Source organism: Panicum virgatum, chromosome 1K (assembly GCF_016808335.1).
Source record: "Panicum virgatum strain AP13 chromosome 1K, P.virgatum_v5, whole genome shotgun sequence".
NCBI classification, from domain to species: domain Eukaryota; kingdom Viridiplantae; phylum Streptophyta; class Magnoliopsida; order Poales; family Poaceae; genus Panicum; species Panicum virgatum.
The window spans coordinates 7,974,871-8,001,553 of NC_053136.1; the positions used below are offsets into that span (position 1 = coordinate 7,974,871).

The following is a 26,683-nucleotide window of genomic DNA, read 5'->3' on the forward strand; positions in this document are numbered from 1 at the left end:
TCAGGTCGAAACAGAGTCGAGTCAAATACTCAAGAGATTAAAGTACATCAAGAGCCCATAATCTAAAATTGATAGTGATCAACACGTTGATCGATGTCCTAAAGCACTTAATAATGTCCTGATAATTTAGCACAATGCTAATAACCAAGTACAGACTTCCCGAAGCAAGGCACTATTGCGGTTACAAATGGCGGCACAGGTAACTGATGCAGACCCTGATTTGGGAGATCGATGAACAGTAGCACTTAGTAATGCAAAGAAGCTGCCTGCTAAAAAAAAGGGTCTAAAACCACACTATCTGTCTCCTTAGGCTTTGTCTTCTCCTTCAACAAGCGCCTCACTTTGCGGAATTCTCCAATGTCATCACCCTTCGAGAGTCTGATCAGAAGCGTCTCAAGGTCTCTGGTCAGAGCAGACACCAGTTTCAGCTCAACTTTTGGCTCCTTTTCCAGGGCCTCCAGATTGGTCTTCCCATTATGTATTTGATACAACTGTGGAGGCAGAGAAATGGAAGTTCTTCAGAAATTCTTTCTAAAATTGTGCGTGCAGACTGTAGGTGTGCAAGAGCTTACCTTCCACTGGTCCAGAGTAAGAGCAACCAAATTAGGAGCGCACTGGAGAAAATAAGCTAATGGACCATAAAAGTCAGCGACCCACCATTCTCCAATAAACAGGCTCTCCAATTTGCAAAATGATAGGCCTTCGAGAGCTGGACTTCCCGTTATATCCTTTTTACATGCAACAATCAACATAAGGTTAGGTGTAACTGGAGTTGCAAAGTAGTATTGCACTTAGGAGAAGACATATTTTCACCTGGAGAAACAAATTAAATCTGAATAGCTCAAGATGCTGGGCATTGCAAAGTGCTGCAGCGAGATCATATCCACTCTGAGCAAGGTACTGAACTCCTCCATCACAAAGGTACACCCATGCACTCACCAGAAATGGCATTCCATCAAGATGAACTTTCCCGGAAACAGTTAACCTCAGGGAACAAAGGTTAGGAGCAGAAACATGAAGCTCCTCGGAATTGCAGTTAGTAATGGATAGAATCTTGAGAGTGTCAGATGATATCTTGAATGAACCAAGTGAGCACTCGGATAAACTCAAGTCTTCAAGTGCTGGACAGCCAGAGTTGATTTTCTCTGCCACGGATGGATCATCAAAATGCACAAAGTGCAGGTGCAGCTTCTTCAGGCACGGGAGACAGACCGACCTGGGCGCAATACTCTCCATAGCTGTGGTGGCTAACAGGTTGAACTCCTCAAGGGTTGCGCAGCTGAAGACACACTCAGGAAGATGGAAGCAGTAAATGCAGCTGAGATTTAATTCCAGCACAGAGAGTCCACGGGTCAGGGCATGGCGGAGCCACCTATCCTCGTACTCAAAGTTATTCAAGTGGCAGCTGTGAAGGCAGAACGTGCGCAGTGGTACGCTCCCATCACGAAGCAGCAACAGCAAGTTCCCGAACTTCTCAGAGACGTTGTAGCCAGACCGCAGTGTGATGAAGGGCAAGGTCGCCCACAGGTACCGCCACCGTCGTGACAGGAAGCTGAGTTCGGTGACGACTTGGCGCGTGTCCAGGAAGCGCAGGATGAGGTGCAGGAGGTCATCGGGCAGCTCGCTCAGCCGGTCACGCTCTGCGGGCTCTGGTACCGACATGGTTCTCGCCTATGCCCCGTGGGCGCGCGCTGAACTCAGGCGCCGCGTCGTGCAACACCCCGTTGTCCCCTGCAGATCGGAGGACGCATTGCGTCAAACACCTTGCGAGCACTGCAGCGAATCGAACTTGACACCAAAAGCATTAGCATCCCGCGAATTGCGTCAAATTTCTTCGCATCACCGATCAGAGAAACGTGCACACAATACAATGCGTAAATGATAAATTTATTGGCGGAACAAAGGATCGACCACTCAATCTGTCTCCTACACGCCGCACCGACCTCACAGCGCGTGAAGAGTGAAGAGTGAAGAGTGAAGACGACACACTCGCACGAAGTTGGTGACGGTGGGCTCAATCCCCGGAGAGTGGCTCTGGCCCAGCCCAACAAGCCTGTCATAAACGGTGTTCATACGAATTTCATATTTCGAGAATAAACACGGTAAAAAAAAGCATAGGAATTTTACTGTTGCGTGGTGCATCACTACTTATAGCTTAGTAATAATCAATTTAAATTTTGATCAGTTTCCTACCACCGCTTTATTTTCTTATCTGATTTCATCCTATCTTTTTTTTCTTTTTTGGGCCACTATAATTTCCATATCTTTCCTTTCATACCCCTTCCCATGTATATCTTTTTTTTTACTTAGCATCCTTTTATCACTAAACAATTTTATTGGTCCAACACTTTTACATGAAATATTGATTTAAAATTTTCTCGTTGACTCAACCTTTTATATCAATTTTTTATTTGACCCAACTTTTTTTACACAGATTTGTTAAGTCATGATTACACATTTTATAATTAATTAATTAAAGGAAGATACATATTTTTATCTATTTTTTCTGGTGCACCACCCGTGAAAGAGCCTCGTTCCTGCATGTAGTAGTTCTCCACACTGCACCCAAGCCAATCCATGGTTTGTGGCAAGCCATTGCTAAGGACGATGGAGAAAGAAGTACGCAGCGAGGGTCCGAATGTGAGATTGATCACATCTTGGGCGCATTCAGTTCCCCATTTTCCTTCCGATAATCTGATTTTGCAACTGTCTAGCTTCAGGCATATATATTGTGTCAGTCAGAAACTTCATATCGCAGAAAGGGCGTGTTTCCAATATAGAGATTTCACGAGAAACAGCTTGATTTCCCTGGCTCTGAAGAAAAATACACTTTGGCTGTCGTTATCTTCAGGGAACGAGCAGTGTTCGGAGCAGAGACATGGATCTCGGTGCACATGCATTCAGTAGTGGTCTAGTGTACAGAGCCTTCACAGCTTCAGAGGAAACCTTGAACGAACCAAGCGAGCACGTTGACAGGTCCAGGTCAAGCACGCGGAGGCCACGGCTCAGCGCGCCACCGGCGCTGGAACGCGAAGTGGCTCGAGTTCGAGATGTGCAGGGAGAAGACGCGCAGTTCCGGCCGCAGGTTCGCGGAGGAGGAGCAGCAGCAGCTTCCTACCCGGCCGGCTCATCGCCGACAGCGCAAGGGTGGGTGCAGGTGCCCGGGCGGAACGGCCACGGCCCACGGCTAAGCTGGTAGGCGATGAACTGTTCTGTCCATACCTGTTGGCCGCTGTCGCGTCCTCCTGAAATTTCTCTATTTTCTTCCTCCCTGCACAGATCGTTTCGGAGCCTGAAATTCCTCGTGATGATAACTCACTCCATCCCCTGTTCACATGATTTTTCCCGCGATTTTTTCGCGCCTCTGTACCTGTGAAATTGCGGGGGAAAATTATCTCGGGGTGGACGGTATCTCGTTTACCGTCCACCCCATGCAGCGAGGTTCTCGCTCTGGAGATCATATCTGGGTCTGATTTTTCGTGTGATGCTGCATGACTGCACGCATCGTATCTGTGCATTTTGTCGTGATTTTAGCACGACCGAGCCGCCGAAAAACTTCGAGTTGTGGGGATGTTGGGGGTGGACGGTATCTCATTTACCGTCCACCCCTGCATAAGTTTCTCTTTTTGGTTTCTCACTCCAAGGATCGAATCGGATTCTGAAATTTTGCACGATGATGAGTATCATCTTGCTCCGTTGACGTGCATTTTCCCGTGATTTTTGTGCGTCCGGTAAGCCATCAAATCAGGATTCTGTGGCTCTATAGGTGGTCGGTCAGTGGCCGCTGGGCATCGCCATGCCTGGTTCCTCCAAGCCGATCACCAGACCGGCAAGGCTGGCGGACGGCTGCCGGCCTTGCTGGTAGCCAAGCGCCGCGGCGCGTGCAGGCGCGCTAGGACGCGCCGGGCTTTACATCCCGGCCTGTCTTGGGCGGGCGGTCTCGCCATGCACGACGCGCACCAAGCGTTCCGTGCCGGTGCGCAGTCTGCTCCGTGGACCTGGAGGCCTGGTCCTGGACCTCCCTGGACGCTGCTGCGGCTAGCCCGCGCCGGCGAGGCTGCTGGCTGGCAGGCTGCCGCGTGCTCCGAGAACGCGCGTGCCGTGGCGAGGGGTGGCCGTCGTTCGCCGAACGCCGCCTGCAGAAATCTTCGTTATTTTCTTCCTCCCTCCACAGATGGTTTCGAAGTCTGAAAATCCCGCGCGATGATGAACAACTTCATCCCAGTTCCCATGCTTTTTCTCGTGATTTTTGCGCATCTCTAGCCCTGTGAAATCCAGAGTTTTCCGGACCTTGGGGTGGACGGTATTTCGTTTACCGTCCACCCCCTGCAGCGATTTCACCTTTTTCGTTCTCCCGCTGCAGGTCGCTTCGGAGAGCGAAACTTCGCGCGGCGATGACTACCCTCGCTCCCCGAATACGTGAAATTTCTCGTGATTTATGGGCCTCGTTACCTCCGTGAAAACTTGAGGTTTTCTTGGTCCGCGTCGGCAGCCATGGAGTGTTCTTCACCAGGCGAGGCATGCTAGCGGCGAAATGCTGCTGCCTGCTGCTGATGGTGCCCGCTTGGTAAGAACGCACAAGGAGGGAGGCATCCATTGCGGATGGATCAATGAGCACGTGTTAAAGGTGCAACTTCTTCAGGCCCGGCGGGAGACAGACCGCGCGGACTTGGGCGCAATGACCTCCCTGGCGCTAGGATCGGAGTTGGTGACAGGTTGATCTCCTCCAGCGTCGCGTAGGTGAAGAGGCAGCCCCGGCAGCCGGAACTGGTATGGTAGCCGCTTCTGAGCGTGAGCTCAAGCGCGTGGCACAGCCACCGGCGCTGGAACGCGAAGTGGCTCGAGTTTGAGATGTGCAGGGAGAAGACGAGCAGATCCGGCCGCAGGGTCGAGGAGCAGCAGCTGGTTGTTCCCGAACCTCTCTCCCGTGATGTAGACATGTTCTTGAGTGTTTGGTGCTCACTGCGTCCTACCCGGGCCGGCTCCGCTCGTCGACAGCGCAAGGGTGCAGGTGCACGGAACGGCCACGGCTAAGCTGGTAGACGATGCACTGTTCTGTTCAGGGTTCACAATATCACTCGAAATTTCACGGTATACCCGATATTTCGGTTTTATCGGCGGGGTCCGATATTTTTTTTACCGGCCGAAATTGATTTTTTGAATATTTGTTTCACTAAAAAATAAATTTAAAAAGTAAACATAAAAAAATAAAAAATAAAAATCCCGATATTCCCGATATTTCGACTTTATCGGTGATGGCCGATTTTTTTTTTCATACCGGAATTAAAAACCCTGGTTCTGTTCATACCTGTTGCGCCCTCCAAAAATTTCTCTATTTTCTTCCTCCCTGCACAGATCGTTTCGGATCCTGAAATTTCTTGTGATGACAACTCAATTGATCCCCTATTCACATGCTTTTTCTCACGATTTTTACGCGCCTCTATACCTGTGAAATTGAGAGAAAAAGATTACCTCGGGGTGGACGGTATTCCGTTTACCGTCCACCCCATGCAGCGATTTCTCATTTTTCGTTCTCGCTCTAGACATCATGTCTGCGTCTGATTTTTCGTGTAATTCCGTGTGATTACATTCCCCGTATCTGTGCATTTTCTCGAGATTTTAGCGAGACCGTGCCGCTGCAAAATTGCGAGTTTTGGGGATCTTGGGGGTGGACGGTATCTCATTTACCGTCCACCCCTGCATAAGTTTCTCTGTTCTCTTTTTGGTTTCTCACTCCAAGGGTCGAATCAGATCCTGAAATTTTGCCCGATGATGAGTACCTTCTTGCTCCGTTGACGTGCATTTTCCGGCGATTTTTGTGCGTCCCGTCAGCCATCAAATCAGGATTCTGTGGCTCTATCGGTGGTCGGTGGCCGCCGGGCATCGCCATGCCTGGTGGCTGGTTCCTCGAAGGCGATCACCAGTGGCCACGGCGGTAGAAGTGACGAGGCAGGCGACGATTGCCAGCCTGCCGGTAGCCAAGCGGCCGCGGCGCGTGCAGGCGCGCTAGGACGCGCCGGGCTTTCCATCCCGGCCTGTCTTGGGCGCGCGGTCTCGCCATGCGCGACGCGCACCAAGCGTTCCGTGCCGGTGCGCGGTCTGCTCCCTGGACCTCCTGGAGGCCTGGTCCTGGACCTCCCTGGAGGCTGCTGTGGCTAGCCCGCGCCGGCGAGGCTGCTGGCTGTCTGGCTGCCGCGTGCTCCGGGAACGCGCGTCCCGTGGCGAGGGGTGGTCGTCATTCGCCGAACGCCACCTGCAGAAATCTTCGTTATTTTCTTTCTCCCTCCGCAAATCGTTTCGAAGCCTGACATCTCGCGTGATGATGAACAACTTCATCCCCCGTTCCTGTGTTTTTTCTCGCGATTTTTGCGCATCTCCAGCCCTGTGAATCCCAGAGGTTTCCGGACCTCAGGGTGGACGGTATTTCGTTTACCGTCCACCATCTGCCGCGACTTCACCTTTTCCGTTTTCCCCCTACAGATCGATTGGGAGAGCGAAAGTTCGTCCGGCGACGAGTTACCTCGTTCCCCGAATACATGCAATTTCTCGTGATTTATGGGCCTCGTTACCTCCGTCAAAACTTAGTTTTCTTGGTCGGCGTCGGCAGCCATGGAGTGTTCTTCACCGGGGCAAGGCATGCTAGCGGCGAAATGCTGCTGCTGATGGTGCACGCTTGGTAAGAACGCACAAGGAGGGAGGCATCCAAAGCCGCCGCCGGACGATGCCACGGTGGGCTAGTGCTCGCGGCGACAACGCCGTCGAGACCACGGCCCGCCGCTGGCCACCGTCCTGGCGGTGTCCCGTGTGTGGCCGCCTGCGTGTTCATACACCCTCATCCGGTGCGAACAATGGGTGACCTGCGGACGGCGCGTCGTGCACGGCCGAGGAACCGGGCACGGCGGAGCGTCGTGCTCAGCGTGGATCGCGGGCAGGCCGCACGCGTCCGGCGTCGAGGGGTGGCCCGTGGTGCGTGTTACCGTCCACCCCAGCGGAAGATTCTCGTTTTTCTTTACTCGCTCTACAGATCATCCCAGAGCCTGAAACTTCGCACGATGCTTCGTAACTGCATGCCTCTTGTACATGAATTTTCTCGTGATTTTAGCGCATCCGAGCAGCCAGAAAACTGCGTTTTTTGGGATCGCGGGGTGGACGGTATCTCATTTACCGTCCACCCCTGCACAAGTTTCTCTTTTTTGTTTCTCAGTCCAAAGATTGAATCAGGTTCTCAAATTTTGCAGGCTGATGAATTTCTCCATGATCTGTTCACGTGCATTTTTCCCATGATTTTTGCGCGTTCGCTCAGCCATCGAATCGGGATTTTGTTGATCTCGGGATGGTCGGTGGGGCATGGCCATGGATGGTTCTTCTTCCTCGAAGGGGCGAGCGCCGTCATGGCGGCCCCTGCGGTTGAAGATACGAGGCTGGCGATGGCTGCCGGCTCCAGCGCGGGGCACGCGGCATTGAGCTTCTCCACCGCCGGTCGGCCGATGGGTCGCCGAACCTCACAAAGACATGGCAGACAGACTTGGGCGCGATGACCTCCCTCACTGCAATCATGGCAGACAGGGTGAACTCCTCGAGGGTCGCGCAGGTGAAGACGGGCTCGGCGAGGCGGCCGCTACTGAGCGAGAGGTCGAGCACGTGGAGGCCGTGGCCCAGGGCGTGGCGTTGCCACCTGCGCGTCGACGTGGCCACCGCCCACCGTCCCGGCTGTCCAGTCCAGGCGGAAAGAGAGCAGCGCCGCCGCGCGCGGTCGCGGAGGAGCAGCAGGCGTCAGACAAGGCGACGCAGGGCGCCGTCGCCCACAGGTGCCGCTACTTTGGTTGCTTCCGCCTTCCGGTCCGGCTTGGCCTCTGTTTTCTCGGAGTGGGCCTGGCTTGCTACCAAATGACGAGGGTCGCATCTTCCTTCTTCAGTTTACCACCTCTTCATTGTGTGCCTTGTCGTCAGAAAGATAACTTGTGTTGTGAAAAAAGAAAGAAAGAAAGAGAAATTGTGAGCCTGCGAGGTAACTAAATGATGTGGACAATTGTGTGGTAGATGAAGATGCTTTCCACAATAAAATGAGACCTGAATAAAAGCTAGATTTTCAGATTCAACAAATGAAGCCACAGGTTTCATAATAACATAATAAATATTTTTTAGTATGGCAGGGGTCCGATACCGCACCGGAGGATGTAATCAGCAAACCACCAAACGATTTTACTAGTCACAACTTCAAACACGCCACCACGCACAACAGGCATCAAAATATATACTCGCTTTTTCATTAAGGAACAGTCAGCTCATGCATGCGGCATGCCAAAACCCAAATAACTGGAAGGTTAAAAAAGAATTGGCATGCGCCATCATGTATTAAAGACTAATCATGTCCTGATCTCGTCTGCCCGGTGGTACCACAGAGATTAGCTATCTGGATGTCCCGAGTGACGGAGGATACAAAATTCTGCCGTCTGAGAGCCTCTTGCTCTTGTTATTGGACCGCCAAAAGAAAGAAAACACTACTGTAACTTATTAACAGGAAAGATGGCATTTGGCATGGTGTGTAAAAAAATAAGCCACTGTTTAGCTTCAAGCAGCCTTGTTCTTGCAGTAGTTTTCCAGCCACTCCATGGTGACACTCTTCGGCCTCTCCAGTGGTAGGCCAAGAGCACGGTCCCAGATGAGCTGTCACAGATAATTCAAGAGAATTAGCAGATAGAAGAATTGCCAGAATAAGAATCTAAGAGTGAAAGGTACAAAGGCAGACCTGAGATCCTATCCCCATGCTCCTTGAGACACCAAACAAGACTGTGTAATACCTGCGCAGTTAAAACAAGTTGTTCTGGCATGAGTACTCATTCATAAGTCAGAGGATTAAATTGATATCTAAATGCCAAGTAAAGACATACCGTGCTTCAGATAGTCCAAAGTGGTTAAGCAAAACTCCACTGTGAGCATCAACATTCGGCCATGGGTTCTTCACCTGAGAATAAATGGACAAAGAATGGTGTTCATGACGAGTACATTGAAAAAGGAGTGGAGATCATGTAAATCTGGTACCACGTTACCTTGCCAAGCTCAGTGAGGATTGGAGGCACGACTTCATACAACTTGGATACCTGTAACAGAACACCATATTTTATATTTTGAACCCAAGAAAGTAAATGCAATTAGATAGGGTTGAGACTGACCAACTGGAAAAGTGGATCCTCAGGCAAATGCTTTAGGGCGAACTCCCTTTGACATGAATACCGTGGGTCTGTCTTTCGCAGAACACCATGACCAAAGCCAGGAACAACCTATGATCGAATGTAACCAACTATTAGGAATTTGATTTCTACAACTTCATGCTCAACCAAAATAAATAACAGTGCACATAACATTTGCATAAACAGTCCAAGTCAGCTCTATTAAACCTACGGCGCAGCATTTCAAATCTCATCACATTTAGTCAACCTGTGTTTGAGCATAATGTAAACACCTTTTCAATTAATATAACACTAAGATATGCTACCTTTCCACTCTTCAGTGTCTTCCAGACATAGTCTTTGAGTTGATCTGTTGTAACGTCACTCCCAGTTTCCTCAATTACAGATTTGATCCATAGAAGCACTTCCTGCAAGACATTGTAAGTTTATACACATCATAAAATCAATTATATCAAATAAGAGTGTCATGAACACATGTTTCTTCTTTTAGAGAAGGAGGTGCATTACAAATCAAGTGATATACTGAAACAAAACAATCAATGGGTGTGGGTCAGGGGGGAGGTTATTTATTGGGAGAAATCTTTTTGGCAATCACAAGTAAAAGAAAGCACAAGGCGAGATAATATTGCAAAGCAGATCCGGTGTGTCAAGTTGTGCATACCTGATTAGCCAGACCATGAAGTGGCCCAGCTAAACCATTCAGAGCCGCTGCAAAAGAAAGATAGGGATCGGACAGTGCACTTCCAACCTGAAATCAGATGAGCGACATGAGCAGAGGATGAGACGTGCACAACCCATTGCCATGGAGTAAATAGTAGATGCCAAAAAAAAAGACAGTAGCTAGTGAGCTGTAAGCAATTACAGGATCAAAGTGGCCAGTGTCTAACAGCAACAATTCTCTCCACATGTACATATCCTGAACCTCTAATCCAAACTAAACTAAAAAGTAAAGAGTCTGCTATAAAATATTGCAACTGCTACAGAGATCCCCAAGAGATTCATCACTCCTCTAAGATGACACCTTATGATATTCTATCAAGGATAACACATTGACACACATGGAGCTCTCTCCGTTTACAAATACCCACACAGGGGAGATGGATACCGATGGTGCAACAACAGACCTCGACTACTATTAGAATCGCAATTGCATACTCACTACTATGGATTACAAAGGAGACAGAAGAGTTTGGACTTTTTGAGTCCTGACAGATCATGATTAAATTAACAAAGGATCAGCTAAAACAAACCTTCCTATCCTCTTCCTAATTCCTAATAAAAGGTATTATCCTGCACTTTTTAAAGAGGCATTCCCAGATTAATAATTCAATTTGGTCCAACATTGCACCAAACCATAAGCAAAGTGCCATGATGGTACCAAATAAGGCACCACACAGTGACCAGTTTTCATCATATTTGCATGTTAAGAAATCAAGAGAACCAGAGAACAAAAATTACCAGATGACCAGTATGTGCACTGACATTCCCGCCTTCATGATCACTACAAGAACTCAAGTCACAGTATGAGTCGAATATTATAACAAGTTCTTCAGAAATGTAACATAAATAAATACAAGGACGGATGAAAAATTACGTGTGAATTGTTATATAGAGGCGCATCAACTCCAACATTTTGGGATTGTCAAAACCAAGCATGTGTGAAAAATTCGCAGCATAATCCAGAGAATTATCAGCTTCTATTGATTTCCCGTCCTTGAAAATCCTTCAAAGTACAAGGAAACAAAAATGATTGGTATAAATTCTAAATTTCCTCACAACTCTAACTTCACAACATAATCACTCACTGATGTCATCTCCAATAAGTGAATTGAAAGATGAAGCATTTATGATCAAAAGCTACCTCCGGTAAACATAAGAAGCCACTGGTGGAAGCCGAGCAATCAAATTTAAGACATCTTCATAAGTAGGCTCCCAGAACCTATACATATAATAATTGTAAACATCATGAAAATTGAAAAGCAACCGTTAAACAAATAATAACTCGGATAGCATATAAATCCCCAGCTTACTTTGTTTTTGGCAATCCTTTGTCATAAGCCTTTTGAAATTCACTCTCAACCTGAAATCGAGTAAAAACAAGAGGAGTTGCACTTTGAAGGCTTAAAGTAATTCCAAACACCAGATATGATACAATGCGAAACTAATTTAAATATATACTTGTAACAGTTTTATAATACAGCTGCAAATAAACCACAAGTAAATGTGATTTTTTTCCCCCACAAGACTTTCAAGTTTCAAGGCGAGAAAGAATCAACATGCCAGAAGTGGAAGGACTAACCTGAAGAGCCATTATTCCAGTGGTAAACTGTGTCATAGGGTGTGCAGTTACAGGGAGAGCATCTATTGCCTTATAGACATGAGCTGCAAACCATATCAATAATCAGCTGCTAGAGAGCAAAGTGGCAAGATTGAGCACATAAACTTCACAATATCAGACTAACAAAAACATATGGATCTCTCTATTCAATTTTTTTAAGAGTTCAGATGTCTCCTGTGGGACATTAGCATCAATCCATTCAGACAAGTAAGTATTTTAATTGGCCAAACTTCCGAGGGGAAAACAATAACACAAGTAGCCAGCAGTGTAATCGAAGTACCTGGGACACTTGAACGGGCCAGCAATTCCTTTGATAGGGCATCAACTTGCTCTTTGGTTGGAACCTGAAACAAAAAACCAACAGCCTTAAAACTGACAGAAATAGGGTGATGATTGGAGATAACTTAAAGCATATTACAGGAATAGCAATACAAACCACAAAGACAAGCAAGAAATTTGTCCATTCTGAATCAATCAGCGACAAAATAAGTTTCCCAGTCTTGGAGGAACACTTTTGGCACCTTTCTAGACTAAAATGGAGTAAGTGAATTGTAGGCAGGCATGTACCTTTCCTGTCAAAAGAAGCCAAAGGAGACCCTCAGGCAAAGGCTCACCACCCTTAACTGCCGTTGGCAGCACTTGCTGGCACTCTGGAATTGAGAGGCCCCTAAAGCGAATGCCCTGGATAGAAAAGAGTAGTTATTAGCTAATGAATGATGTGTTTATTTGCTTCACTTTGAACTTTAAATATGTTAAGCAGAAACTAGATTACATCCAAAAAGAACAATGAGGAGAGATGTGTGTCCAGCCATTCAGATATGGTAAAATTGAAATAACCCCCGACACTATCATAAAAGACAAGAAATGCAGCCATCATACTAAAAGAAATTGCGTTAGAAAATTCTGGTAAATTCCTACGACATAGTAAATTCTTAGGAAATTATTCCATGTGCATCTTCTATAGATCATTGTGCAATACTTAATTCTGAAATTTTGTTCATATTTTGACATAACATGGACATGAACTGATAGTAAACTATACACTATGCTAACATAGCATCATGAAGTGGATGAACGTGAGATTACCTCCTCTGGGTCAAGTAGTGATGTTTCCCAAAGCATCCCAATCATCCCTCTCATTCCACCAAGGACCTGCAAGAACATTTTTTTTTGGAATTTTCAGACAATAAGTTAGTATACGTTCTAGAAAAGCAACAGAGCTATCCATAGATATTAGATAGTGATATATCCATACCATATCTACATTTATGTTTCCAAGCTGGACCTTTCCATGCTCTGATTTAAGCTTCTTTAGGCGATCCTGTAACAATACAGTAGAGTAAGTGCTGTTTTCACCTAGCATTTCAGAACAGCAAGGCAAGATGAACAGGTGTTCATATTTCATAAAGACAAGTTGTTAGAGAAATCAGCTGCAAGTAGGTTCTCTTAGCCTAAGGTTGTTAGCTCAGTCGGTCTGGGCACAACCGGCGGCACCCGCAGGTGGGGGGGTCGAACCCCCACCGGGGCGGATTTCCCCCGCCTGCGGAAAAAAAAACCCTCGCTGTGCTCTTGATGGCTTGGGCTGTGTAGTCAGCCTGGACCCGGCCCGGTGGGTAACGGTCCCAAGAACGTGGCGCCAGACCCAGTGGGCTGAGTGGTCAGCTTGGTCCCGGCCCGTTGGGTAACGGTCCCAGGAACGTGGCACCAGTCCCAAGATCAAGAGCCGGGGTTCGGGGGGTTTCTCGGCCGGGGTCAACTTGGCCTCTTCTTAATATAATGCCGCGGGGGTGGTCTTTCCCCCGCCCGGTCGAGTTTTTTTTTTTAGTAGTTCTCTTAAAATTATTCTAAATTTTCTGAATACAGCTAGTTGCAAAAATAAAGCCGTGCACAGATTGATTGCCTCTGACAGGAAAGGAGATGTGCAATAGATGCTACTTTCAGACAAGAAATTATATACCTATCTAAAGGCTCCAAGATTTGGAGTAACACCGTGCGTTCTGGCCCCACATGGGCCGTGCACTGTTCATGCATGGGCTCGTGCACTGTTCATGCGGGGTCCCACGTACTATTCAGACGGGACCTACTTGGGACCCACTCACACATGTACTGTTCATGCGGGCCCACGTGGGACCCACATTCTATTTAGGTGGGACCCACATACTATTTAGGTGGGGCCCACGTACCATTCAAGTGGGACCCACGTATTATTCAGTTGGGACCCGCGCACATTGTTTCGTGGGACCCACCGTGGGTCCCTTTATTTTAAAAAAATATGTTTCTTCCATTATTTGAAAATACAAAATATATTTAATTACTCCCTATATATAAACATAATTGCTAGACTTTGTATACTACGTTCGCATGCGGTAGCCCTACTACTTTTTGAACTTTGCTTTCACTTCATAAGCTCGAAAAATATAATTGAATTATTCATTCATCGCTAATCTTATCTTTTTTTCTCTACAAAAACTAATAATCAATGTAAACCAATCCATCAACTATACCTATTAGCACAAAAAAAATAGTGAACTCCTAAAAAAAGCTATATGTACCTCTTCACTAAAATACTTGGGACTGTCACCCTCTCAGACTCTAAACTACCATGCTAATTTACTGTAATTTTTATATTTGATTCAATATGTTGATACCATATTGTCTTGAACATAATAGGGGATAATATTTTCCCATTATTAGTTTAGGCCAATTTTTTTTTAATGCGCGCCAATCTGACTAGTTGCTTTCATGTTCCACCACATGTTGAGAGGAAAATGTTATTGGACGCAGAATTGAGCAAAATCTCACAGAACCGCATGAACTAAATAAAAGGGATCGACACTTTTGGCTAAAAGAACAGAAGATAAGGCATCAGATACCCCAGGAACTTTTCAACTTTACAATATCTACAGACGTTTTCTATTGAGCAGCAAACCTGTTGTTCGGGAATCAGTTCCTGCAACTGGGACTTGAGATCCTGCATTTGCAGAAACACAATCAGCACCACGCCCAGATCGCACAAAATTGTGTCACAAGGCACAAAGGAGGACGAAGTGTCTTACGAGATCGGAAGCGCTCTGCATCTGCAACCATCTGACACCACCCAGCGCGCTGGCCTCCTGCGCCTGGCAGCAGTAAACACACACAGGAAACGAAAATCTCAGCAGCAAGCACCCAAAAACCAGCGAATCAGCGCGCGAAACACAGAGGCGCCACAGGGAAGCGGGCTACCCACCACGCGGGATCGCAGCCTCGAGACCGCGGTGAGGCCCCGGAAGAACGCCATGGCCGGAGCGCTCGGCTACCGCACCTGCGCAGACACAGCAACGATCTCATCAGGCCACCGCAGTTGAATCGGACCCAAACCCCAACCCAAGGGAAACAAACTGGTGATTACTACGCCACCCTGCCACGCAGCAGACAAATCCGCAACAGAGCCGAGGGGATTGGACGGTAGATGGGATTGGATTCGAGGACTCGCCGCGGGGAGGAGTCTCGAGCGAATAAAACGAGCAAATCCGGGACGGGAGCGCGTGTTCCGCGGCGAGGAAGGTGGGGAGCCGATAAGTTGGGGGAAGGAATGGGGGTGGTCGTCGCCCGTCGGCCTCGGTTGGTGGGGGCGGCGAGCCGAATATATACGGGGGGTTTGTTCGTTGGCAAAATTGATCCAATTTTGCCTTGTTTGCTTGGGGGAGCAATCGTTTGAGGTTTGGTTTGGATGGATTTTTTTAATAAAACATGTTGAATTTGCATTGATTTTTTAGCTATACGAATACGAGAGACCGGGGCAGATGGGGAATTTCTTTGAGGCGAGCAACTTTGTTCTCTCCGTGGGAGGCTGTTTTTGTTTTCAACGGGTTTGAAAGGGCAAAAACAAAAGAACACAAGTACGACTTCTATTTAAGCTTCAATGCAAAATCTGGTTGCCACCTTCAATGGACTCTAGGGATTTCTCCGCAGTGGTCCGGCGAGTTGGGCCGGCGATTTGGAGGAGAGAGGAGGGCAGCAGGTGCTCGAGACGCGCATGTGTGAGAGCGAGCGGCATCGGCGGCTGTGCGAGCTAGCGACGAGACGAGTTCGTCGCTATCAAGCACTGTCTGTCACTGTTCATCGATTAAAAAATCAAATCGCCGGCTAATTCGTCGACCACTGCGGAGGCCCTAATGGATGGGGGATTTGAGGAGTTTGGAACATGTGAAATGACGAATGCTGCATAGCTACACGGCGAATAATCTGACGCGACGCATGCCTCTTCCATATTTGACCTTCCTAAGAAGAAAGGGACGGTTGTTGTTACGACTAGGTGTAGGATTGTGACACGTACTATGATCCTAGGGTGTTTAGAAAGGTCGATTGAATAATCTATTGGTCAATGATTCAAAATTTGTAGCTATGTTACACTTTGCCACCTAAAAAGCAAGACGGCATCACACTTCATGGGAAAGGTATTTCCTGACAGATCATCTGTTTGTTTATTTTTTCTACAAGTACAAAGACATCTCAGAAATAAGAAACTTCACAACGGAGCCGCGTCCTCGTAGTAGTTTCTGAATGGAACGGGACTTGCTGACCTGCCGTTAGGATTCTGAATGGAACGAAACGGGGGAGGTCAAGTCTTGCAACCCAAGAACAGGGAGGCAAGCTTTTGGTCTGTATAAGACAAGTGGACCTGTGCATCATTTGGGCTGAGAAGTAGAACGTATGCCATCTATCTCCTTTGCAGGCTCAAGCCCACTTAAGCCGCGGCCCATCGATCGCTTCAGCGTGCTCGGAAATCTTATACATCTTTCGGAAAATTTTTCTTCTCCACTATCAGATTCGTGCAAACCATATCATTTGTTAGATCTCCTCAACACTAACCTTCTTCCTTCTCCTTCCTCCTTCCTCACCATGTGCCGCCGCCTCTAAGCTCAGGCTCCGCCCCATGCGCCGCCGCCCCGCCCACCGCAGCTGCTGTGCGCTGCAGCCGCGGCTGCCACCACTTCTGCCGCATGCTGCACGCTGTTGCCCGCCGGAGAAGAAATGTCAAGTTCGCCGGAGAAGGAACTATGTTCAATATTTTCATTTTAGTATTTTCAACAAGGGATCGAGCATCAAATTCACATCATCGTGAACGTCAATGCGTCAACTGATGTACAAGACCATTCTAGTGTTGCACGATGTGAAAAGAAGTTCAAACAATTGGAACTTAGTTACATAGCGAAGCACGAGTTGTGCAGTGCTATAGGCACAGCTGTCATACAAACCTAGTTAAAAAAAAAACACGTTACTCTGGCAATAGTTGTATTTGTACATACAAAACAACTAAACAAGGTAGGATGCCTGCCTACACTGCTCATGCAACCAATTGCTAGGTCAGTCCTGGTTTCTAAAAAGGCGCCTGCGCTTGGAGGTTTGGTTCTCCTCGGGTGTTTCCTCGACAACCTGTTCTTGCAAGACCAAGCCTCGGTTCCGCGTGAGTTTTCTGATCGGAGTTCTTTGTGCACGTGCCTCCAGATTTGGCTGATCATTATCTTCTGTGCAGGAAGCATTCTGGGAAGTCCTGTGTGGCAACAGTTCTTCCCCCTCAGCAACAACTTCTTTCATAAGCTGTAAATGGATGAGAATCGAAGAGGTATCTTTAGATTACTTCAAGTTAATATATACAAATAGGACTGCACTCTTCCAACACCATGAATGCCTATGGATTTTGATTCTATTTTTTAATTTATCCGATTTCGCTTGCAAAGGCAGCATGCTTATACAGACAACATACGGCAAAACTGAACAGATAAATGTAATGCTTTCCTAGTAACAAGTGACACTTCTAAATCAGTAATACTCAGAAGGGAGAGTGGTTTAATTTGTTAAGCTAATCCTTAAATTGAATTTCTAAAAAGTATCTTCCCCAGACTAACTCCAGGCATTATGTTGGACGATGCATATTTAGGTAAAATATATATAGGTTTTCCAGTAAACAAAAATCTAATGATGGGAAACTATATACCTTCCAATCTTTGAAATCAAACCTAAAAACAAAATGTCTGTAGGAAACTTCTCCAGAGACTATGGCACTAGCAGAAGGTGCATTTCTTGGGCCTATTTGAGGTCAATAATAATATGTTAGAAACCATCTGCAGTAGAATATCCAAAATATAACTTAAGCACAAAAAGAACTGTGACAAAGTACTTACGTACTATATGATGCCCATTATCATCTATATTTATTTCCACCCTACCATCTTTCACTAAGAAAGACAGTGCAAAAATATTTTCAACTGTTTGAGCAAATGAAAGCCTGTTCAAAATAAGGTTTTCCAGTCTTGCACTCTTCTTCCGCCTCAACATATCAAATATAACTAACACATTCCTGTCAGTGTCTGTCTTTACTTCCTCTGAAGAATCAGCAAGCTGCATATTGTAAAACATCATATGGTTGGAAGTTAGCTGTGAAACAGTGGGCAAGTCAAGTGACTATATATACGGCAACAGATTTATAGAGAAGAATAGAAGTCCATTTGGCATTTGAGGAATTCAAATGTGTATGAAGGAAAACTGAGCGAATATGAATGGTTGTAGGAGACTTTCTCCAGAGGAAAACTGAGAAAATCATAAAAAATAGTTTATGATTTTAAATATGTAATGAACTATAATTAAACAGCAAAAAAACCATCACACGCTACAATGCACTGAAATCAAAGACAAAAGGAAGGGCCTGAAGAAAACCATGATTTCTGCTTGGTGAATGTATGATCATGGAAAGCATGGGTCTACCTCTTCAGGACAAGTATTTTCTGTTGGCCGTGCAGTCCGTTTTCTACCAGCCACAACCTTTCGCTGTTTTACTTCTGTATTCATGGGTCCAAGCCTGAAAATATCAAGAGCATGCACAGATTAGTCATCTACTAGCAGAGGTGAGGGGGACAAATGAGATGTTGAGAACTTAGAAAAAGAGGGAGCTTTACATGGTACAGCATCCAGGCACAGGCCTAAAGGCATGTGAAACAGAAAGCCCAAGATCATCCCAGCGCAACAAGGCAGCCTCATCCTCAGAGGTCCCTTGCTGCCCAAATTTGTTCAGCAGAGCTGTTATGAAATCAGAAGGGGTGATACCTTCACTTGACTGGGACCTCACCGAAGTTACCAAAGTGCTTGCAATGTCAAGCAGAGCTTCTGCATCAGCTATTTGCTCCCTTGGTTTCTGCACTGCAGTGTGGAAGGACACTCTCACTTTGATTTTCAATATAGATTAATTTTGTATAACCACAAAGCACAGAAAATACAGCATTCCCTCTCACAATAAATAACCAAGTTGGCATGCACCAGTGAAACTCTAATACACCACATGGAAAGCAAATGAAACACCCAATTTTGCGACAAAATGCAATGATACAAGAATAAACCAAAGTGTGAAGTAAGAAAATATGTCAACATGTACCAATTAGCATGGATTGGAAAAAGAAATGAAAACTAACAGAAACTCCATAGTCCCTATAATATGCAAATGTGAATCCATGCTACATGTATTTCAGAAATTTATAAATTCAACTATTGAAGGAAACAGCATTAAGATAAGTTGCTGTCAAAATATACTAAAGCCCAGGCTACACACCTAAGAGAGGCATCGAAGTCTATAAAAAACATCTATGGATTTTACTAAACAGTTCACTGCTATAATTACGTCCTGATGTTCACTTCAGAAATTGCAACAGAAATGTCAACAAGTAGATTGAAATGCAAATTGGAATAATGAGGGACCTTCATCAAGATAACAAAGTGACAGTTGAGTTCAGAATCTCCAAATGTTCAAATTTAGTGTGAATGTCAAAAGCAATTCATGATTGGAGAACAGGCCTTTTGAAATTCTAGAGTGAAACTATATGCAAGCTGACTAGAACTTGGTCCCAAAGCTTTCAGATTGAGTGGAAAATTGTTGGACAAGGACTGCAAGCACACAACTTGCAAGTTTGCTGTAACTGAATCTATTCTCAATTGAAAATTTGAGTTCAAATAACGTAGATCCCTTCAATTGGAGCCATTTTATACCCCACTTATGTTCAACCAGATGGCGTTGTTCCTAAACCTGCTTCAAGCCTAGGAATCACCGATACTTCAACATGGCTGTCGTACCCGTATCCGATATGGCAATACGGCCCGATACGCGCATCGAGAAGTATCGGGAAATTATGATTTAAAAATAAAATATTTAATTCCCGATACTCCTTTCGATACTTCCCGATACTCCGTCCGATACTTTTGGGCTAATAACACCTCATTTGAAAGAGCACAAAAAGCCCATCAACGCAGGCCCATCCAAACCCTATTTCTCCCTGGCATAAAACACCAGCACGTCTCTTTCTCTTCCGTTCTCATCTGACCGCCGCCAGGCGCTCGTGGTCCTTCGCCCCTCTCTCTTAGGCTCTCAGTCTCTCACACCGCCGCCAGGCACACGTGTTTGTGCACAACAACCTGCGGCTTCTTTCAAGGAGTACTGATGACTATATCAGTGGCCCATCCAAAATGTGGGACATCAGGGGAGATGGCTTTGAGACATTTGATGGTGTTGGCGTTCTTCAATTAGCCAATCTCACACTGGATGAACCTGAATTTGAGGAAATGATATGTGAAGATGGAGATGGTCCTCAAGCGTGAAGTGATGCCAATCTCATATTTATATCATATGGAGCAATCATATTTGGCCTGGTGCCTTGTATCCTTTTATGTATTGTAATGACTAATGTCATAAACTCGTAATCGACAAATCGTTTAGCTATTCCTAGTTAAACTTGAACATTTGCTACGCTATGTTGGCCTTTTGGAAACATAATGTTTATTATCTATTTCGTTCTCTAGAATTATTTGGTAATTTACGTTTTTAGAAAAAATATATACTTGCCGTATCGGCGTATCCTTGTTTTTTGAAAATCGCCGTATCGCCGTACCGTACGGCGTATCGCATATCAGTGATACTTAGCTTCAAGCAACCCAGCAAGCAACTTCACCAAACCATTCAATGATAAAACACAGTTGAAACAAGAATTTCTACCAATCAAAAACTTGTTTTCTGGAACTCAAAAAGAAGCACAGCTCGTTCGCAAGCAACAGGGAGACGATCCTTACCGAGCTCGTGCAGGGACTCCACCTGCGAGATGATGGCCGTGAACTTGTCCGAATCCGCCCTGGCCATCTCATCCCGCTCATCTGCGCGCACTCAAAAGTCAACATCACAACTCGACCCAGCCCAGCCCAACCCCGAAATGGAACCAAACCCTCGCACAAGAGAGACAGAGGCCGCCCTACCGCTGATGAGGTTCTTCATGGCGAGGTACCGCGACCGCAGCATCCGCCGCTCCGCGGGCCCCTGCCGCTCGCCGCTGCTCTCCCCCTGCGCCCCCGCCATCGGCCCCCCAACCAACCTCTCCAAACCCTAGGCCTCGAGTCCCAGCTCCAACCGCTCGCGGCTACGAGCGATCGGATGGGGGGCAAGGGAAGGAGAAGAGGGGGCGCGAATCGGAGCGCGCACCCGCGGAATGCGCGAATTTTTCCGGGAGGCGGACGAGCAGATGGGGGGAAGTGGAGGGGAGGGAGGTGCGGCGGGGATTTGAAATCTGCCGGAGGAAGGAACCGGAACCCAGCGCGCCCCCATTTTCCCCTGCTTGGATTTTTTTTCAATGCCGTGGGGACGGAGGTGGGCCCCGTTTGGCAGAGACGGGCGCTGGGGCGGTCGGTGCGGGTGGGGCTCCCGAGTCCTCGTTTTGGGTCAGGACGTCAGTGACTGGGGCGTCGGGCGAAGACGTGGAGCCCGTGAGCGTGCGGGGCTGGACGGCTGCTGGCGTCAGCGTGCTCTCCTGGTGGGACCAGGGAGTCAGTGGGGGTGGGTTTTTGCCCGTTTGTGTTTTGGGTTGGAGCGTCTGGGGCACATGGTTTTCCCGCTTGCGCGGTTAAGTTTCGGGTTTGGGTTTTTTTTTTGGGGGGGGGGGGGGGGGTGTTTGTGGGTGTTGCTTTTGGGGTTCAAAATTGGGCGCGGCGCGCCCTTGCTCAAGCGCTACACTTCAGCCTTCACCGTTGGTCCGTCGCCAGTCGCATTTGTGCGGTTTGTCTGTGATAGGAGGTATCGTAAACTTTGATCAATAATTAAAGATATTAAATAAAAACAATTTATAAAACTAACTTCACAACTTTGCATTACTTCGCGAGACGAATCTAACGAGACTTTTGACCGTATGATTAGAGATTAGTTACTGTAACATTACTGTAGCCAATCATCAATTAATTATCGCAATTAGATTCATCGCGAAAAATTACACTCATCCGTAAAAAAATTTTACAAATAAACTTTATTTAATATTTCATACATACAAGATTCCTTTTTGGCGATAGATGGAACCAAATAGGGCCTTGGCCACCAGCGCTGCGGCAGTACATTATTTTTTTTTGAAAAGTTGCTGCGGCAGTCCATCAGCACAACTCTAGAGCTCAGCTCAGATGGCAAATAAAAAGTGAAAAGTGCAGTCACGCGAAAGTGATGAAATTCTCATTTACCGCGATTTTTAAGCACATCTCTTACTGAAAGATAGCAAAATCAAAAAAGAATGTAAGTTTGGCTGCCGCGACACTGCAATCAAGATGTGAGGTTCAAGCAAAACTTTTAATCCCGACGACAAATTGCTGTTCATTAATTGTGAAAAGGGAAAAATGGTCAGACGCAGGACCAGGAGTAAAACAGCATACAAATGACAAATTGACAAGGCTAGTGGACCAATTTAGCCATAAGTTTTATTCTAGTTGGTGCCTTCTTTCCTAGGAGCTCAACGCCTGAGGTGGGATGATTTGTAGCGAGCTCAATTGTAGACCTTCGGTTGAACTGAGAGGTTCAAAGAGTGTAGGCCTCCTTCCTGACAGCTTCCTTGACAGCTTACCTCCCACATACACCACCAGAAGAATGACAATCACAACAGCGGCACAAATGGTCACTGCTTTTAGAATAACGTGAGGTGGATGACCCTCCTTATGCTCGATACTATCCGGAGCACAGATGCCAGGAGCACCACAATCTGATAAGCTATGCATCCCAATTCGATTACCAGAGAAGTTGGCAAATGTGATACCAAATATGTTGCAGACACCACAAGGGCTGGAACCACTGAAATCATTCTTTGAGAGATCAAGATAGTTCAGATAACTGAGATTGGATAGTACAGATGGCAAGCTTCCAGTGAGGCTATTGTTGTGGATATCAAGAGTAGACAATTGTCTGAAATTTAAGATAGACCCATCTAGGCTCCCTGATAAATGGTTACTGCTTGCATTGAAGAAGACCAGTGAGCACAAGGATTCATCATACCCAGGACATGATAATGGGATTTCACCAGAGAGGTTGTTGTTACTGACATCCAAATGGTTCAGGCTCTTGCTGCATAGTAAAGACGGGGGTAGACTAGCCATAAATGCATTACTGGACAAGTTTAGAACTGCAATGTTGGGAAGTATGCGGCCTATCTCAGCAGGAATAATGCCATTTAGATGGTTATTAGACAGAAAAAGGCCTTGCAAGGTGAGCAATGGTGCCGACCAAGGAAACATAGGTCCGTCTAATGCATTTAAAGAGACATCAATAATTCTAATATTCTTCAGCTCACCAAGCTCTGCAGGAATAGATCCATTCAGCAAGTTACCTTGCAGGTGTAGCACCTCCAGAATAACACAATTCTTGATTGCTGGTGGGATACGACCAGTCAACACATTAAATGAGAGATCAAGTAAGCCATGATGTTGAACATTCTCTGAGTCAGGATGAGTTGGGTTCGTGAATCCCCCACATATCTCAGCAGGAATAGAACCAGAGAGCTGGTTGTGAGACAAAACCAAGCCAGTGAGCGAAGTCAACTGCGATATGGATCTCGGGATGGGCCCGGTCAGATTATTAGAACTCAGGTTTAGCATGACTAGGTTTCTGCAGTTGAAAAGCTCTTGCGGAATGCTCCCAGATAGTCTATTCCCATCAAGAGATATTTCTGTCAAATTCTCTAGTGCACCGACTGCCTGTGGGATAGGTCCTTCCAAGCAGTTACTGCCGATTTTCAACATCTGCAAGCTGTGGAGTTTACCAATGCTGTCAGGGATATGGCCAGTAAGCATATTATTGTTGAGGTTCATTTCCAAAATGGTTGATGATTCAAACAACTTGCCAGGCAACACTCCTGTAAATCTGTTGTAAGACAACTCCAATATTGTGAGCGGTAGCTCAGCCAGGTATTCGGGTATCCCACCATTGAAATTATTACCTTGCAAATCCAGATGAACCAGGTTCTTGCATCCCTCGAATGCCTCCTCGATACTCCCCGTGAGATCGTTACAATGCAAGTCGAGTGACCGCAGCAACTTGGCTTCACATATGGTGGGACGTATAGAACCATTGAACTTGTTGTTTGCCAGGTTTACAGAAACAACATTTCCCCATTTTTTAATGCAATCACCAATAGGACCGGACAGTTTGTTATCTTCTGCTTCAAAATGGACAATACCTTCTAAGCCTGCAAGCTCTTCAGGAATACAGCCAGTAAAGCTATTAAACGACAGACGTAGAAGAGTAAGCTTCTTGCAGTTACCAAGTTCTTTGGGTATGCTCCCTATGAGCTTCGCATTCCTTGCAATCAGGACGGTTAGGTTCCCCAGATCACCAACAGACGCTGGGAGTTCCGAATCAAAGTAATTGCCTGAAATATCAAGTTCCATTAAGCTTCTAAGGCTACCAATTGACCAAGGGATGGTGCCTGATAAGTTGCATTGACACAGAGAGAGTTCCTTTAGGTGCTTCATGTTACCAATCTCTTTTGGAATCCCTCCAGTGAAATTGTTGAACCCCAAAGATAAATGCTCAAGCATTTTCAGACGAGTAATCTCATTAGGTATTGGCCCCACCAAACTATTTGAAGAGAAATCAAGTGTCTGCGTGTTCTGCAATGCACTTATTCCAGGAAATATTGATCCAGTGAGGTTATTCTTGCTTGCATCAAGGTGGAAGAGCCGAGTCAGGTTGCCAAAAGATTCTGGTATCGATCCATTGAATCTGTTCTGGTGAAAGCCCAGGACCTCTAGGTTCTTCAGACTGCCCAGCTCCGGAGGAAGTTCTCCAGAGATGTTGTTATTGGATATCAATAACTTAGTGAGGTTCTGAAGATGAGCAATGGCAGGGCTCAATTGTCCAGACAATCTGTTTCTGTCTATCACTATTTCCTTCAGCATCTTCAAACCATATAACGAGAAAGGCATGGGCCCAGTAAGCTCGTTATTGCTCAAGTCCAGGTACTGGAGATTCTGCAAATCTCCCAAGGCTTCTGGAAGCATACCAGATAAATCACACCTACTTAGGTCGAGGCGACCAAGTGACCGGAATGCCGTGATGCATAACGGAAAAGGGACACGGAGTGGCACAGACGGCAGTTCTATGGCCACAACAGAATCTCGTCCTTCACAAGTTATACCCGTCCAGTTGCATGGATGAGCTTCTGAATTAAACCAGTCCTGAAGGAAGCCTTTTGATTCAGCGACAGTGTGCCTCAGAGCATATAGATTGTTTATATCAGATTCAGCGAAAGCAGAAGTAGCAATGAAGCAGACAAATAGGATCAATAAGCTGATTCCGTCCTGCAAAAAGGAAAGGAAAAGTTAGAATAAGAGCTATAAATGTCCAGGTAGCAGAGTTCTAAACATTACCAGCACGTTCAGCCAACGAACAGAGACTACCTTGCACATTTAACATTTATAACTTATATGTAATGTAAAATGCTAAAAGAAGGAATTGAAAACAGAGACTACCTTGCACATAATCAGTCAAAACAGTTTGTAAATTGTTGGCAGTACTTATATTGTAGTCTTTTTTACCAAATGAAAAATGTTCCTATTATAAGTGCTTCAACTAGTGGATCTCTATTTGACAATGCCTCATGGCCCATGCTTATGCAGGGCTTATATAATTGAGCTTCCAAGAAAGGACATGCTAAAGTGCTAAACTGCAGGTAGACAACCAGGTGTCTACTACGTTGTAATATTACAGAACTAGCTCATTCTACTTCCTGCAGAGAAAACTCTGCTTGACCAATGGCCACTTATAACAGTGAAATTGGTCACTTAACCCCCTTAACTAGCAATGCGATCGACTTGACCCAGCGCCCCAGCACTGGCACCGACTCGCCCGTGACATCGAATCGACGGAGCAGGCAAAAGCCCCTCATCCGCTCCACCCCCAATTTCACCTTGACGCCGCCCAATCGACCTATGCTATGGCGGCGAGGAGGCGGCAATGCGGCAACACGACGCGGTCACCGAGTGCAAAGAATATAACGTGGATTGCACAGATCAAGGCAGCTATTGCGGTCTCCGCCGGCGGACGGAGCGACGCGACGGCGGCAGCGGCGGCGGCGGCGGCGGCGGCTAGGGTTCCATGGCGGCGGTGGCGCGAGGTCGGGTTTGGCAGTTGAGCACGGGGTGATTTCTGGCCGGGTCTACGAGAGGAACAGCCTTGATTTCATCTAGGTTGGCACGGATGGCTCGGATGAAAAGACGGGAGACCAAGTGAGGTGGCAAAGACTGACGTGGCTCTTTTTTTTCTGAAAGGATGACGTGGCTCTCTTTTTTTTTGGCAATACGTTTGAACGACACTTATAACAATATAACGTACCATATAAAAAACAACGAAATGCACAATGCACCGCTGCACCATCACAAGAAAAAAAACATTATTGACGGGAAATAGAAATAAAATTGAACAACACCAACGGATTGACGAGTAATTTCCTCCCAAGAAAAAAAGTGGCGAGTAATTATTAATAACCAAAAATGAAGGGATTTCTAAATCCAGTACCTTTGGAGCCATGATTATGTGCCCCTAAGCGTAATGGTGATTCCAAAGACTCTGGTTTTGATGATCAAAACCTCTGTGTCGCGGATCCTGTAATAGTGAAGAACAAAAATACAAGAGAGAATAAGCATCTAAAAGTACGAGATAGGTACGGTAATCTAAAAAAAGGTACGTAATCAAAACTTCACAATTCTATCGCCTAGATAGAGGTCATAAGCATGATCCGAATATAATTTGTTCCAACATAAATAAATTAAAAATATGTTTTGTACGAAATGAAGATGGAACCAGGATTTCCTTGAGAGAGAGAAAAGATCTCGT

General features: G+C 46.2%; 4 protein-coding genes across 8 annotated transcripts; all 4 read right to left on the reverse strand.

The window, feature by feature from the left end:
* On the reverse strand, positions 1–1,957 carry LOC120648793 (F-box/LRR-repeat protein At4g14103-like). Its single transcript, XM_039925453.1, has 3 exons — positions 814–1,957; positions 573–728; positions 1–491 (listed from the first exon to the last, which is right to left on the reverse strand). Exons 1-3 carry the CDS (start codon positions 1,660–1,662, stop codon positions 270–272), a joined length of 1,227 nt encoding a protein of 408 aa, XP_039781387.1. The 5' UTR covers positions 1,663–1,957; the 3' UTR covers positions 1–269.
* Positions 1,958–8,241: 6,284 nt separating this feature from the next.
* On the reverse strand, positions 8,242–15,143 carry LOC120648806 (citrate synthase 4, mitochondrial-like). 5 transcript variants are annotated; one of them, XM_039925487.1, is made up of 20 exons: positions 15,005–15,140; positions 14,759–14,833; positions 14,586–14,648; positions 14,459–14,500; positions 12,785–12,850; positions 12,616–12,681; positions 12,097–12,210; positions 11,810–11,873; positions 11,491–11,573; positions 11,222–11,271; positions 11,053–11,130; positions 10,786–10,914; positions 10,650–10,692; positions 9,853–9,939; positions 9,497–9,598; positions 9,174–9,281; positions 9,051–9,101; positions 8,892–8,965; positions 8,750–8,801; positions 8,242–8,667 (listed from the first exon to the last, which is right to left on the reverse strand). In XM_039925487.1, the coding sequence occupies exons 2-20, from the start codon at positions 14,807–14,809 to the stop codon at positions 8,572–8,574; spliced, it is 1,419 nt and encodes a 472-aa protein (XP_039781421.1). In that variant the 5' UTR covers positions 14,810–14,833; positions 15,005–15,140; the 3' UTR covers positions 8,242–8,571. The 5 variants fall into 5 exon arrangements, with proteins under 5 accessions (XP_039781421.1, XP_039781413.1, XP_039781405.1 ...); XM_039925479.1 differs by having other exon boundaries at positions 14,924–15,139; XM_039925471.1 differs by having other exon boundaries at positions 14,911–15,139.
* A 1,468-nt stretch (positions 15,144–16,611) lies between these two features.
* LOC120648845 (non-structural maintenance of chromosomes element 4 homolog A-like) lies at positions 16,612–21,139 on the reverse strand. Its single transcript, XM_039925498.1, has 7 exons — positions 20,803–21,139; positions 20,623–20,703; positions 18,468–18,708; positions 18,277–18,370; positions 17,697–17,913; positions 17,510–17,601; positions 16,612–17,112 (listed from the first exon to the last, which is right to left on the reverse strand). Exons 1-7 carry the CDS (start codon positions 20,900–20,902, stop codon positions 16,879–16,881), a joined length of 1,059 nt encoding a protein of 352 aa, XP_039781432.1. The 5' UTR covers positions 20,903–21,139; the 3' UTR covers positions 16,612–16,878.
* Positions 21,140–22,097: 958 nt separating this feature from the next.
* On the reverse strand, positions 22,098–25,966 carry LOC120648856 (leucine-rich repeat receptor protein kinase MSP1-like). Its single transcript, XM_039925504.1, has 2 exons — positions 25,647–25,966; positions 22,098–25,149 (listed from the first exon to the last, which is right to left on the reverse strand). Exons 1-2 carry the CDS (start codon positions 25,734–25,736, stop codon positions 22,303–22,305), a joined length of 2,937 nt encoding a protein of 978 aa, XP_039781438.1. The 5' UTR covers positions 25,737–25,966; the 3' UTR covers positions 22,098–22,302.
* Positions 25,967–26,683: the final 717 nt, after the last annotated feature.

Bases quoted from the DNA above. Each gene is read 5' to 3' on its own strand.
- LOC120648793 (XM_039925453.1), bottom strand. From the start codon at position 1,662: ATGTCGGTACCAGAGCCCGCAGAGCGTGACCGGCTGAGCGAGCTGCCC. The intron at 729-813 runs GTGAAAATATGT...GCATGTAAAAAG, and splicing joins GATTTAATTTGTTTCTCCAG to GATATAACGGGAAGTCCAGC. The intron at 492-572 runs GTAAGCTCTTGC...CTGCCTCCACAG, and splicing joins TTACTCTGGACCAGTGGAAG to TTGTATCAAATACATAATGG.
- LOC120648806 (XM_039925487.1), bottom strand. From the start codon at position 14,809: ATGGCGTTCTTCCGGGGCCTCACCGCGGTCTCGAGGCTGCGATCCCGC. The intron at 11,272-11,490 runs GTTAGTCCTTCC...ACTCGATTTCAG, and splicing joins CTGGAATAATGGCTCTTCAG to GTTGAGAGTGAATTTCAAAA. The intron at 10,693-10,785 runs GTAATTTTTCAT...GAGTTCTTGTAG, and splicing joins CTCTATATAACAATTCACAC to TGATCATGAAGGCGGGAATG.
- LOC120648845 (XM_039925498.1), bottom strand. From the start codon at position 20,902: ATGGCGGGGGCGCAGGGGGAGAGCAGCGGCGAGCGGCAGGGGCCCGCG. The intron at 18,709-20,622 runs GTAAGGATCGTC...TCCACACTGCAG, and splicing joins GGAGTCCCTGCACGAGCTCG to TGCAGAAACCAAGGGAGCAA. The intron at 17,113-17,509 runs GTATATAGTTTC...ATCCATTTACAG, and splicing joins TTGATTTCAAAGATTGGAAG to CTTATGAAAGAAGTTGTTGC.
- LOC120648856 (XM_039925504.1), bottom strand. From the start codon at position 25,736: ATGAGGGGCTTTTGCCTGCTCCGTCGATTCGATGTCACGGGCGAGTCG. The intron at 25,150-25,646 runs GTTAAGGGGGTT...TCCTTTTTGCAG, and splicing joins TCAAGTCGATCGCATTGCTA to GACGGAATCAGCTTATTGAT.